The sequence below is a fragment of the Diadema antillarum genome, unplaced genomic scaffold (genome assembly GCF_040938485.1).
Source record: "Diadema antillarum isolate AM-2024a unplaced genomic scaffold, OU_Dant_1.0 seq00001009_RagTag, whole genome shotgun sequence".
In the NCBI taxonomy this organism is placed as follows: Eukaryota; Metazoa; Echinodermata; class Echinoidea; order Diadematoida; family Diadematidae; genus Diadema; species Diadema antillarum.
Window position 1 is genome coordinate 307,549 of NW_027271845.1, and position 13,377 is coordinate 320,925.

Below are 13,377 nucleotides of genomic sequence, written 5' to 3' on the forward strand. Positions count from 1 at the left end.
ATAGAAGTTGGTAAGGTAAAAGTGTGTTTGTTACAAGACGAGTTGACAAACTGCAGCATTTAGACTAGTGACATTAGGAAAGAAAAACATGCTTGCTACAGATACACTACATGTGTAGTATTCCTCCTGTTCCATTCTATCATCTATACCATAACACTTTGAAGTGAATAAATAATAATAGTAATATGAACACTTGTAATGCGCGGGTATCCATCATGAATAGATGCTCATGGCGCAAGAAAGAGAGGCAGAGAGGAAAAACCAGTGAAAAGGAGGTATGAGAAAAGGAATAAAGGAAATGTTTACAAAAAAGCTTGTCTAAATAACCAGGTTTTAAGTGAGCTCTTAAACTCACATAGAGAGGACAGATTACGAATGTTTTGTGGGAGTCTATTCCATGGGAATGGGCCAGCATACAGAAATGATCGATCACCTCAAGAATTATGAGTTTGTGGTATGGCAAGTAGAGATGAGTTTGAAGACCTAAGGTGCCTAGAAGGATTGTAAGGGGTAATCGCACTACAGTTGTAGTGAGGAGCAGTTCCATGTAATGAATGAAAAACAAATAGCAGCAACTTGAACATGATTCGATAACGAATGGGCAGCCAGTGTAGAGAGATAAGTAAGGGTGTTACATGTTTTCTTGTAGATGACAATAAAACTAAACGGGCAGCATTATTTTGAAGCTTTTGAAGGCGGTCTAGTTGTGATTTTGATGTGTTATACAGTAGACCATTACAGAAATCCAAACGAGAAGTAATAAGTGCATGCACTTTTTTAGCAGTCCTCGGGCTCATAATTGTTTGCTTAAAGTGATGTGAACATTTCAAACTTTCTGGGAAAGTCCAAAGAAGATGAATGCAAATTTGGATCTTTATGTATTCAAACTAAGCATCTCAGATCAGAGAAGACCTCTAAATTTTGATGACAATGCTACATATGTTTAAAGGAATTGCAAGAAACCTTTCTAGATGTTTAAAATCATCAATGATGTATTTTTACTGTTCTGAGCAAAATGATCTCTGTATGTCTTTCGCTTCTTTACTTACCCCCACATATTAGATGTAAAGCCCTCAAATATATTACTGGATGGAAAGGGCAACATAAAGCTATGTGACTTTGGGATCAGTGGTCAGCTGGTGGACTCAATAGCAAGGACAATGGATGCAGGATGCAAACCATACATGGCAGTAAGTATTCACTTGTCACTCAGTGTGGTGTTCTCAAGTCTTACCTTGATTCTAAGACTCTGGCCAGGGCAGGAGGAGCACTGTTTTTGTTGTTGTTGTTGTTGTTGTTTTTGGTTTTTTGTTGTTTTTTTGTTCTACATAGGCAGAGACACATGTCATGAAGAATAGGGCAATTATTCGTTTGTGTAATTCATATTAAATAGCCAGAGCACATTTTACCCTTCCCTTGTTTAGTCTTGTCACAGATTGGAGACTCTGTCCTTGAGGTCATCAGTAATACATTAAAAAAAAGAAAAAAATGAGGTGGTGACATTATGCCATATGAATCATTATGTGCATAGAAATTGTTTGGAGAACACTGACCTCTACCAATGCAACCTATTTTCGGCCATTCTGTTAAAAATATTCAAATTTTAAAAGTTTCCGTGTCCACATTGCTGGATGAGAAGACTACAACAGTTCCTGATGTCACTGCAGAACAACAATATAAAGAAAATAATTAGAGAATTCAGCACATTTTCATTTTTCTAGCATAACGAAAGAGCGAAAGAACTTATCTCTTTTAGAGAGCAGGGGATATTCCCCTTAGTATTTCGTCGCTGGGGCGATAAGACCTCGTATCTACAAAACGTCAAATGTTCAGGAGAGCCAAAAAACATGGCGGCCAAAGCACTGTGGCAAATGGGATAGCCTTTCCTTTGACATGCCGTGGTGGCTTCATTTTTGGAGTAAGACAGTTGGGATTTGGACAGGACATCACTTAACCCATTATTTGACCATTAATCCAAAAAACATATTTTTACCAAAATTGCAGATACAAGGTCTTATCACCCCAGCGACGATTTGGCAGTAAGAAGTTGAGGAAATGTGCACTTAAAAATGAAATTTTATGGGAATCTCTTAATATTTTTTTTAAATATTATATATAGTTGTCCTACAGTGACATCTCAAACTGTATTAGTTTCCTCATTCAGCAATGGCTGCACCAAAACTTTAAAAGATTTATAACTTTTGAATGACTTAACCAATTTTGTCTAAACTTCACTGGTGTGTTATACTATTATTACTGCATTCATTCAATCCATATATGAATTTGGGTATCAGTCAATCACATTTCACTCAACATACTCTGCATCAATTTCCAGTGCCACTCCAGTAAGATGAGATGACTGACTTCTGCTGTAACATTGAATACACTAGTGTTTGTGTGCATTCAGTCTGTGCTAGTGCACACAGAAATGTAACATGGCTTTTCAATGTGTGATGTGATGTAATGAACTTACATAATGTGCTGGTATCAATCATGATTAGAAGGCAGCCATGTGTGGAATACAGCACTGACCTCAGCTTCCCTGATGACTTGTATGTCAGATTTTTTCCCCCTAAAATTGATTGTTTGCCACTGTGCCATTGGATTGGTTGTTGCCATGTTATGAAAAGAAAAACTGCCATTCAACTGATGGTGTAAGCAAACCAGTATCTTGCATGTATCTATGGAAGAATGACAAGAAGTGAAGACAAATTTGTATAATTTTAGATATTATATGTGAGCATGCTGTTCTGTCATGTACATCCATAAGTAGTCATGTGCATTTGAGTGCTCAAATGCTCCCAAAGTGTACCGTACTGTATCATACAGAGCCAAAAAGTGGAACACTTCCCATTTGTGCTCCAAAAGCGTAATGCAATGTCCTGTACCATGCCAGAGAGCGTTTGAATGCAAAGTGTACAAAAGTGTACTGAATCAGAATTTGGCACGAGAAGAATGCGCATAACATGCACAACGTCATAATGCAATGAGTTGGTTATCTTTGTTTGGGACACCTGTATGTATCGTAAGTGTGCAAGGTGCATGACCCTGTTGCTAGAAAACTTGTGACCCCTCTGAGTCAAGTCCAGAAAAAACTCATGAGATACGTTTTTTCCACAGTGTGCTTGAATGCTCCTTATCCAATCTGGCAAGGTATGGTATGGTATGCTTCGGTTTGATATGGTTTGATTCAATTTTAAAGGAGACCTCCGGATGATTTTCAGATTTTTTCATTTGAACAATTATAAATTAGTTATACTAAGGATAGAGTTTCAGAATTTGTGATAATTGCGATGAAGAATAAGAGTATTGTCAAAATTTAGAACAAATTGCAATAAACAAGGATGATGACATGGCAGAGTCACCATAAGAATGCATGAGTTGGGGCTCAAGGAAGCAGAACAAAAGAAGAAGGCATGCATAGATTATACACATGTGAACTCTCAAGCAAGCGGTATTGTAATGGAATTACACTGCTACATTTCTGAAATATGTGAACCTCCTATGTCATCATCCTTGTTCAGTGTAATTTGTTGAGGTTTTTTCAAAGTATTGTTTCTCTGCTCAAGAACCACAATAAATTCCACAAATCTATACATGGAGTTGTCAATTTATGTACAACATGATGTGAAATTATGAAAATCGTCTGGAATGTCCCTTTAAGCTTGAACATGGCCTACAATATCAACTACTTCCTTCAGATCAAGTCTTGCTTATCATTTCCATGTGAGCTGCTTTACAACCAGAAATTTCTGTTTAATGTTTGCAGCCTGAGAGGATAGACCCTTTCCAGTCAAGACCAGGCTATGACATCAGGTCCGATGTCTGGAGCCTTGGAATCACCATGGTAAGCATACCAACAGGCTCCATCAGACTTGCTTCATCAGTACACTGTTATACCTAAAACTGCTTTTTATACCCCCACCCACACATAGTGTGTAGGGGGGGTATATAGGAATCATCCTGAGGTCGGGTGGCCGGTCGGTCGGTCGGTCGGTCGGTCGGTCGGTCGGTCGGGCGGGCGGTCGGGCGGTCGGGCGGTCGGTCCGTTGCAAAATCTTGTGGGTCGAACTCCTCTCTCATTTTTTGAGCAATTGACCCCAAATTTGGCATGTGTGACCGCTATCAAAGGTAGATGTGCAAGACACCTTTTTCGTTAGTATCGCATAATGCGTTGCCATGGAAACGGCATATTTTCGTAAAAACTTGTGGATCGAACTACTCTCTCATTTTTTGAGCAATTATCCCCAAATTTAGCATGTGTGACTGCTATCAAAGGGAGATGTGCAAGACACCTTTTTCGTTAGTATTGCATAATGAGTTGCCATGGCAACGGCAAATTTTTTAAAAATCTAGCAAAATGTTGTGGATCGAACTCCTCTCTCATTTTTTGAGCAATTGACCCCAAATTTGGCATGTGTGACTGCTATCAAAGGTAGATGTGCAAGACACCTTTTTCATTAGTATCGCACAATGCGTTGCCATGGCAACGGCATATTTTCATAAAAACTTGTGGATCGAACAACTTTCTCAATTTTTGAGCAATCAACTTCAAATTTGGCATGTGTGACCGTTATTACAGGCAGATGTGCAAGAGACCTTTTTCGTGAGTATTTCATAATGCGTTGCCATGGCAACGGAAGATTTTCATATAAATCTTACAAAATGTTGTGGATTGCTCTAATCTCTTAGGTTTGTAGCAATTCAGTTTGAATTTGGGATATACGATCAATGTAATGTATATTTGTGCAAAACACATATGTGTGTGGTGATGAATCTGTTGCCATGGCAACAATTTTTTTTACCAATCATACAAAAATGTGTGGATTAGCCTAACTCCTTCAGTTTTCAAGCATTTGGCTTAAAAATTGGCACATGTGACCACTATTGTATGTAGATGTGCATACTTACTCTTTCGTCATTTTTTATCTATGTGTTGCCATGGTAACAGCATAGTTTGAATGAAAGTCATACGAAAATATTGTGGATTCAGTTAACTCCCTCAGTCTTAGAGCATTTGACTTGAAATTTGGCACACATGACCACTGTAGTATAAAGATGTGCAAACTTAATCTTTCGTCAGTGATGAACAATGCGTTGCCATGGTAACAGCTTTTTTTAAACCAAAAAACATACAAAAATATTGTGGATTCAGCTAACTTTCTTTAGTCTTTAAGCGTTTAGCTAGAATTTGGCACACATTACCACTGCGGTACGTAGATGTGCAAAGGTAATCTTTCGTCAGTGGTGATCAATGCGTTGCCATGGTAACGGCATATTTTGAATGAAAATCATAAAAAAAATATTGTGGATTCAGTTAAATCCCTCACTCTTTGAGCATTTAGCTTGAAATTTGGCACATGCAACCACTATAGTGTATAGATGTGCAAACTTAATCTTTTGTCAGTGGTGAACAATGGGTTGCCATGGTAACAGCAGCTTTTCACTAAAATGCATACAAAAATATTGTGAATTCAGGTAACTACCTCAGTCTTTGAGCATTAAGCTTGAAATTTGGCATATGTGACCACTAGAGTACGTAGATGAGCATACATTGTCTTTGGTCATTGTTGATCAATGTGTTGCCATGGTAACAGTATATTTTGAATGAAAATCATGCAAAAATATTTTGGATTCAGTTAACTCCCTCAGTCTTTAAGCATTTGGCTTAAAATTTGGCACAGGTGACCACTATAGCATATAGATGTTCAAACTTAATCTGTCATTATTGTTGAACAATGCGTTGCCATGGTAACAACATTTTTTACCAAAAAGCATGTGGATTCCGCCAACTCCCTCAGTCTTTGAGCATTTAGCCTGAAATTTGGCACACCTGACCACTATGTTAGGTAGATGTGCAAACTTAACCTTTCGTCATTGTTGATCATTGTGTTGCCATGGTAACAGCATAGTTTGAATGAAAATCAATATAAAATATTTTGGATTCAGGTAACTCCCTCAGTCTTTGAGCATTTGGCTTGAAATTTGGCACATGCAACCATTGTAGTACAGAGATATGCAAACTTTGTATTCCATCATTGTTGAACAATGTGTTGCCATGGTAACAGTGCATTTTGAATGAAAATCATACAAACATTTCGATTAGATCCTAACTCTCTATGTTTAGAGCATTTTGGCTTCATATTTGGCACATGTTACCTGTACATTACCTAGATGTGCAAAAACTCTTTTGTCAGTGTTGAAAATGTGTTGCCACGGTAACAGTATATTTTGAATGAAAACGATACACTAATATTGTGAATTCAACTAAGCCCCTCATCCTGTTAGCATTTGGCTTGAAATTTGGCACATGTGATGGCTATGATATATAGTTGTGCAAAACTTCATTTTTTTCTTAATATCCAACATTGTGTTGCGCCATGGTTATACAATTTTTAATAAAAACCATAGAAATCTTCAGTTTATTTATCTTGCTCACTCAGTTTTTGAGCACTTGACTTGAGATGTGGGACATTTGACTAACAGTGAGCAATACATTTATTTACTGTTGGACAGTGCATTGCATTAGTTTTTTTTTTCATTAAAAAGTAAAAAAAAAATCATGGTTGAGCTAATTTCCTCAGTTGTGGGTGGGGGTATATTAATCACAATGAGTGATAGTTCTAGTCTAATGTAGGTACATATTCATTTAAATGACTGATATGTACAAAACAAGAAACAATGATCAGTGTGACAGAAGTGTCATGATAGCCTGATTTCGTACTAAATACGACACGTCAAGTACTACTCCAGTGATCTGTTTTGCACTTTAAATTCAGTCAATGATACCTCCATGGATATTCTGTGGATGTGCATAATGCAGACATGACTGGAACCAGGAACAGTGTGCGTAAAATAAGTGGCTGTAATAGTATGCTATAGAATTAGAATGTGATGGTATGAGTATCATTGGAATATTTCATCTTTGGTTTTCAGGCAGACCTAAATTTGTATAATACTTGTGATTTGTGGCATTTGACATAGGGAACTTTCATATTATGGCACTGCCCAAGTTCATGTGCTATTAGGTCAATGGTCATCAAAGGACACATGATAAAGTTTGCCTACAAGATTCTCCTGTTTTTCTTTTGTCCATAATTTTCTAATGCAATCATCAATCACCAATGAAAGGGAAATTTACCCCTTAAGGATACATTACATGAATCCAGAGACTGACACAAAATAGAACACATCAGTGACGCTTGAGTATCATCAGATTATCTACTCCAAAGGTTTGGATTTTTTAAGTTTTTGATAATTCCATGTGCCATCATTGAATTAAGCCAAATTGTTGTTAATTTTAACATATATCCCAAATGTAGGGTATAAGTGATACAGTTACATGCTTGTGAATTTTGTGTAAATGGATAATGGTTACTTAGTCATGTTTAGGTCTTTGCAATTTTTGGCATGCAGAAGTTTGAATTAGGCCAAGTTATCATTAATTTAAGCATGTACTAATATCTAGGGTATCGGCAAAACAGTTAAAGGGACTGTACAGTACTGGTTGAGGTAATGAGAAACCTCTTATGAAATATGAAAGAGCATGTAATTTTAAGAAGGATTCAACATTGATTTGATGAAAATTGGTTTTGCAATGGCTGAGATATCCAAAAAAAGTGATAATAATAAAAGGCGACATGCCACAACTTTATTAGCATCTCTTTGTTTCACCTTGTTTTTAGATATCTCAGCCATTTCAAAACCGATTTTCATCAAATAAACAATTGATACCTTTTAGAATTGCATGCTCTTTGACATCTCATAGGGTGGTTTCTGAATATCTCGCAAAATGTTGAAAGCTAAATCCTCACCTCGACCAGAACTGTACACACCCTTTAATCTTGAAGATATACAAGAAAAACATAATAGTTTCATTTTTGCCTCCTACATTGTTCTCTCCTAGTACTTACATTAGGATGTATCAGAAACATACTTTGTACCTGTCGTTATGTCTCTTCATTTCTCCCCCAGTATGAAGTGGCCACAGGGGAGTTTCCGTACCCAAAGTGGAACAGTGTCTTTGAGCAGCTCTCTCAGGTGGTGAAGGGTGACCCACCCCGGCTCAAGAGCAATGGCAGACTTACATTCTCAGAAGATTTTGTCCACTTTGTGAACAAGTGGTAAGAGACGGCCAAGTCCATCTTGATCCTCTAGTATAACATCAAGAAAGCAAGAAGAAAAACCCAAAACATGATATTTCTTGCATTCACATGAATTAACAAATTGTAGCTTTGGAGAATAAGTAGGTGTATGATGGCCTTCGTGCATTGTAAAGGTTGTGTGTATCCCTTTTGCTAATGTTATAAAATTTTGCATGAAGAATACCGGTAGCGTCTTCCAACAGGATGTGTGAAATCTTACACTGATACACATCAGAGTTTAAAAGAAAAAGAAAAACTAACCACATGACACTCAGGAATATGCTCTCCTTTTCTACTGAGAATAACTAATATTTGTTTGTTTGTTTGTTTGGGGGGGGGGGGGGGGTTTCAATAAGATTCACTGGAAGTCTCTAGTATATCTGGTGGGGGGGGGGCTCCCAGGCCCCCCCTCCAGATCTCGGCCGTCGATGGCGCGATTGCGACGAAATTTGGCACACACATTGCCTATGATGTAGTCTAAAGTACCATGAAGTTGATTTTTTTCTAGATTATCATTTTTGCTAAATTACGCTAATTTATGCTTAATGATGCATGAAATCAGACAATTTGGTATAAATCACTAAATAAAGCTCAAAACAGGCACATTTTTTGTGTAAATATTCTCTTTAGTGCCCTTAGCAAATGTAGGAGAAAAAAATTTGAAAAAAATTCTTAAGTATTTTATTGTTTTTTGAATTTCTTATGTATTTCTTTGTTTTTTTTACTTTATGTTTTTCATTGTTTTTTCGATGAAATTTGTCCGCAACATTGTTCCGAACAAGAAAATATGTTATGAATTGATTTTAATCAATAAAACCCCCAAATAATCATGCTTTTATGAAAGCTCCCTGTAAACACAGTTTGCATTGAAATTGTACACAAATTCACGTTTTTGAGCAATTTTTGGTGTGACATGCATGTACATATTTATGCGCAACTTCGGAACCGCGGGCCCGGGCATCGCAAATTTGGTGTCAAAAGATGCGGGAGACTCGAAAGAAAAAAGTCATGAAACGTTGCGGCGATAGCTTTTCACGATAGCGATACATCGCGCGAAACGTTGGCCTAGTTAGGGTTAAGTTTTGTTTGGCCTGCATAGTGGAGGCAAGACATAGGCATCATTTTTCCGTCTGCGTTGGTGTTGTCAACAATTTGGTGTAATCTCTCTGACTTTCCGCTGCTTTGAACTAGACCACCAAAATCACACCACAGGTACATAACCTAAAGATGCCGTTCAAGTTCGAATATTGGTGAAGGCTCACAAGGTCAAAGGTCAAACTGTTAATGAACTTTCCCTGATAAGCACTGTACTCACGCTATTGTGGTGTACTCTCAATAAATTTCCACAGATTTGAGCTATGACCACCAAATTCACAACACAGATATATAACCTAAAGATGCCAGTCAAATTTGAATGAAGGTGAATTCTGACAAGGTCAAATGTCAAACTACCCGTGGTTTAAGCGCCATATATTGTGTGTGCTCAGTAACTTTCCACAACTTTGAGCTGTGACCACAAAACTCACACCACACATACATTAGCTAAAGATGACAGTCATGTTCGAATATTGATGAAGTCAGACAAGGTTAAAGGTCAATGAAAAAAACTGTAATCATGGGATACATGACTCGGTGTTTGCCTGGTTTTGTCTGAACAGTTCACCCTGCAAGGATTCACGTTGAATCTGGTTATGACAAAACAATTCTTGCTGATGCATGACACATGTTTTGTGTGTCTGTGTGCTTGTGTGTGTATGCATGGTGTGTGATACAATATTATGCCAATCGCAAGCTTTCATCCTGTCTTTGTTTTTTTTTTTTCCAGTCTGACCAAGGATGAGAAATACAGACCAAAGTACCGAAATCTAATGGTGAGTTTACATTTTTACATTCTTTTGATTGTAAACTTTTTGTGAAAAAAGTTAAAATACTTTCAAGTTTGTATTGTAGTGCCTCTGTTTCCTTTTCATTGCATAAGCCATTATCTCTTCACAGAAGTTAACACTTAAGTTGACATTTTAGATTTTGAGTAATAGTTCTGTTTTACCAGTACACATCCATATGTGATGTTATGGCATAAAATATTGGCATGACTAACTGATCAAGGTTAGAGTGCTTTTTTTTTCCTTTTTAACAATATCATTTGTGACCTAAGCTGTTGTTTACATTTATTGATTGATAGGATCCCGACCATTACTTCTGCGATGCAGACTAAATATCTTATTCCATTCTATTTTGCTTTCATTCTCTGCAGGAATACCAATTCATCAAGGATTATGAAAATGCAAACATCGACGTTGCAACATATGTTGGTGAAGTTATGCTGGAAATGAATGGACACAGTTGAGAAAGATTCTCTGATCTGCCGTTAATCAGACTCTCATTCTCTTGTCTCACTGGAACCAAAAACCAAATGAGAACCAGAGAATTTGTGATGATATCAAAGAAGAGTGAAAGTCAACAGGTCTGGAATGGATCTGGCCTTCGAACAGTAGAATTCCCCGCCTGTGATTTTGTTACATCCATTTTCTTTCTTCATTTCTTCATATTTTCTTGCAATACAGTAATACTGGCCTTTGAATGGCTGATTCTTCACTTACAGATAATGTACCTGATAATGCTGTTGTGTTTTTTGTTTAATGAGGGTTGAGTGTGAAGTCTGACAGAGATTTGCCTCCGCTATGTACAGAATGCTTACCAGCGGGGGTGGATGCACAGTAATTCTCCTATGCGCAAAGCTCACATGTGTCGTTGGAGAATCCATATGAAATATTTTGATCTGTAAAAATCCTTCTTAATGGAGTCAATCATGTCTGGACAAGATTTTTATCTGCAAAACAACTTATTTGTGCACATTCTCAAAAATTAAGATTCTTAGCTTCTGATATTCAGAAAGAGCAAAGATTTACGACAGACATGTGGTCTTTTCTTTTCTTATCCTGTCAGTCAGTTTTAGAGATTGTAGATGCACTGATTATCTGTCCTGTTCAGTTGGTTTGATCTACCCTCTGTATGTGACAGTTTAATAATGAGCTTTACTACACAAACTGTGTATATACCGAGCTGAGTTGATGTAATGCTGCACATGATGGAACAGGACTTTGGCACAGTCTGCTGTTTGCCAACTTGGAGAGATAAATGTCTAGGGTGCCTCTCCACTTTATGCACCCCCCCCCCCCCCCCATACCAGACATACATACATGTATGTGTGGGTAATTTATGACATTTTTGTAACACATCTTGTGTGATACAGTTAGTATTAGTCAGCCATCATGTATGATATTTGTGGTCTTCGTACTTGATAAATTGCATGTGAACACCGAAACACCTATTAACAAAGCTACTGTTTGTCTGAGCTGATGTTTAGTAAAAAATTGTTTTGTTGCAGATTTGTTGGCAAACTTTGACTACAATCTATTTCACTGAAAGAATGATTTTTCAGAGAGATCTTCCATTTAGTGTACACAATGAAGTCAAGTATTTTTGATCATTTTGCTGCAAACATGTGTAGTCAAAGTAGGAGGGCCAACCAAAGCTCTACAGTTCGCGACTGAGGGCATTGAAATCATAATGCACCAAGGATTTAAAAAGGTTTGAAGTGGTGTTATTCTCCTTTTCACTTTTGAAATTGTCAGTACAAAGTTTAGGTATAAGTATGCAAATATTGATGTATGTATGTATGCACTTACATATAAATGTATAATTTAAGCATACATGCGCATACTTACATAAACATTAATTGCAGATAGGTGTGGAATTCTGTGGTATCAATAATGTAAAGTATCCCCTGTGATTTCATGTGATACTGATGCCATTACATTGACTTGCCAAATAATGCTGTAAGTGAACTCAAAGCCTGGAACCCTGACTTGATAGTAACCAGATTTTGAATTGCTGAAAGTGTGAAGGGAGGGATAGGGTTAAATGTAACCTGTGTGTGAATTTTGACAATTTGGATTTGTTTTCTGTTGCAGTGAATATGGTCCCTCTTCCGCTGTTCCAAAAATATTGAGGGAATCTTTTAAGACAGCAAGTACTCTTTATGTCATTAACCACAAGGTGTTAGTATTAGTGTTCTTATTGTAATTTGTGCCACTGGTGTAACAGCACTGTTTGATGTTGTCACTTTGCCCCTCTCTGCAGGCTTTTATATACAGTCAAACCTGTCTATAGTGGCCACCCAAGGGAAATGAAAAAAGTAGCTGTTATAGACAGGGGGCCGCTATAGACAGGTTTGACTATATTATCATTTTATACCTTAACAGCCTTGCAGATGGCTATGCAGCTCAAGCACCTGCCTCTTGAAATCCTGTACCTTTTATTCATTCTTACATTAGGGTATGAGTTGACCATTGATGATGTCTCTTTTGAAGCCTGTGATGCTGCCAACTCTTGGTTTATAAACGATATCAACAAACATGCAGGCAAAATGTTACAAAAACAGTACTATGTTTCCACAGCCACATCATCCTACAGGATATGGCAAGTGAAGAATTCTCAGATAATACCATAGAATTTTCACCCTGCAACTTTGTGATATAATGTGAAGTTTGAAATCAAGTGATGGAGGATTACCCCTGCATTTAGTGAATAAGTAATTGGACATGTTGTAATTCTTTACTCCCAAATTGTGGAACTTGCATGTATTATTTGTTTCCGCATATCTTTTCTTAAAATCGGTTTAAGTAAACTGTGTTTTTTTTTTTTATGCCTCTGCCACAAAGTGTCGCTGGAGGCATTATCTTTTTTTATTATTTTTTTACATTGAGTTCACAAAAATCTTACTTTCACTCAAGTTGGAATAATTCATAAATATTTTCATTCAAGGAGTGTTAAATGCTTTGACATTGGATCATATATTTTGCTAGTGAAGGTTGCCTAGTAGATTCCAAAAGAAATCATGTTTACCTGACTGACAAATGTTTGTTTGTACACAACAATCCCCACCACAGAAGCTGTGTGTAGCCTGTTGTGTTAAATGAAGAAGAAAAAAGGGCTTATGTTTATCAGTATAGGCTGATCATTTGCAAAATAATGGATGTGTCTTTTTGCAAATCAATGCCCCTTTTAATTTGTTGAAATTCCTGTATGAAAGGGTTTTGCCTTCTTGTGCTTTTGCAATCATGGAGGCATATGCTTAGCCCTCACTTTATTAGGAGCATTTTGACCAAAAAGAACGAATGGAAGTTTCTAGTGCTGTGTAGCAAGGGTAAGAGAGTATGCTTGATTGTGG

The 13,377-nt window shown here is 37.2% G+C and overlaps 1 protein-coding gene across 1 annotated transcript in view; it reads left to right on the plus strand.

Moving 5' to 3' along the window:
* LOC139742608 (dual specificity mitogen-activated protein kinase kinase 4-like) overlaps window positions 1-11,312 on the plus strand; it is a 49,476-nt gene extending 38,164 nt beyond the window's left edge. The window contains exons 8-12 of the mRNA XM_071653134.1: window positions 1,063-1,190; window positions 3,770-3,847; window positions 7,975-8,123; window positions 9,970-10,015; window positions 10,399-11,312. Coding sequence (XP_071509235.1) covers window positions 1,063-1,190; window positions 3,770-3,847; window positions 7,975-8,123; window positions 9,970-10,015; window positions 10,399-10,491 — 494 coding nt within the window. The 3' untranslated portion in view covers window positions 10,492-11,312. The remainder of the gene's footprint in view (window positions 1-1,062; window positions 1,191-3,769; window positions 3,848-7,974; window positions 8,124-9,969; window positions 10,016-10,398) is intronic.
* Window positions 11,313-13,377: the final 2,065 nt, after the last annotated feature.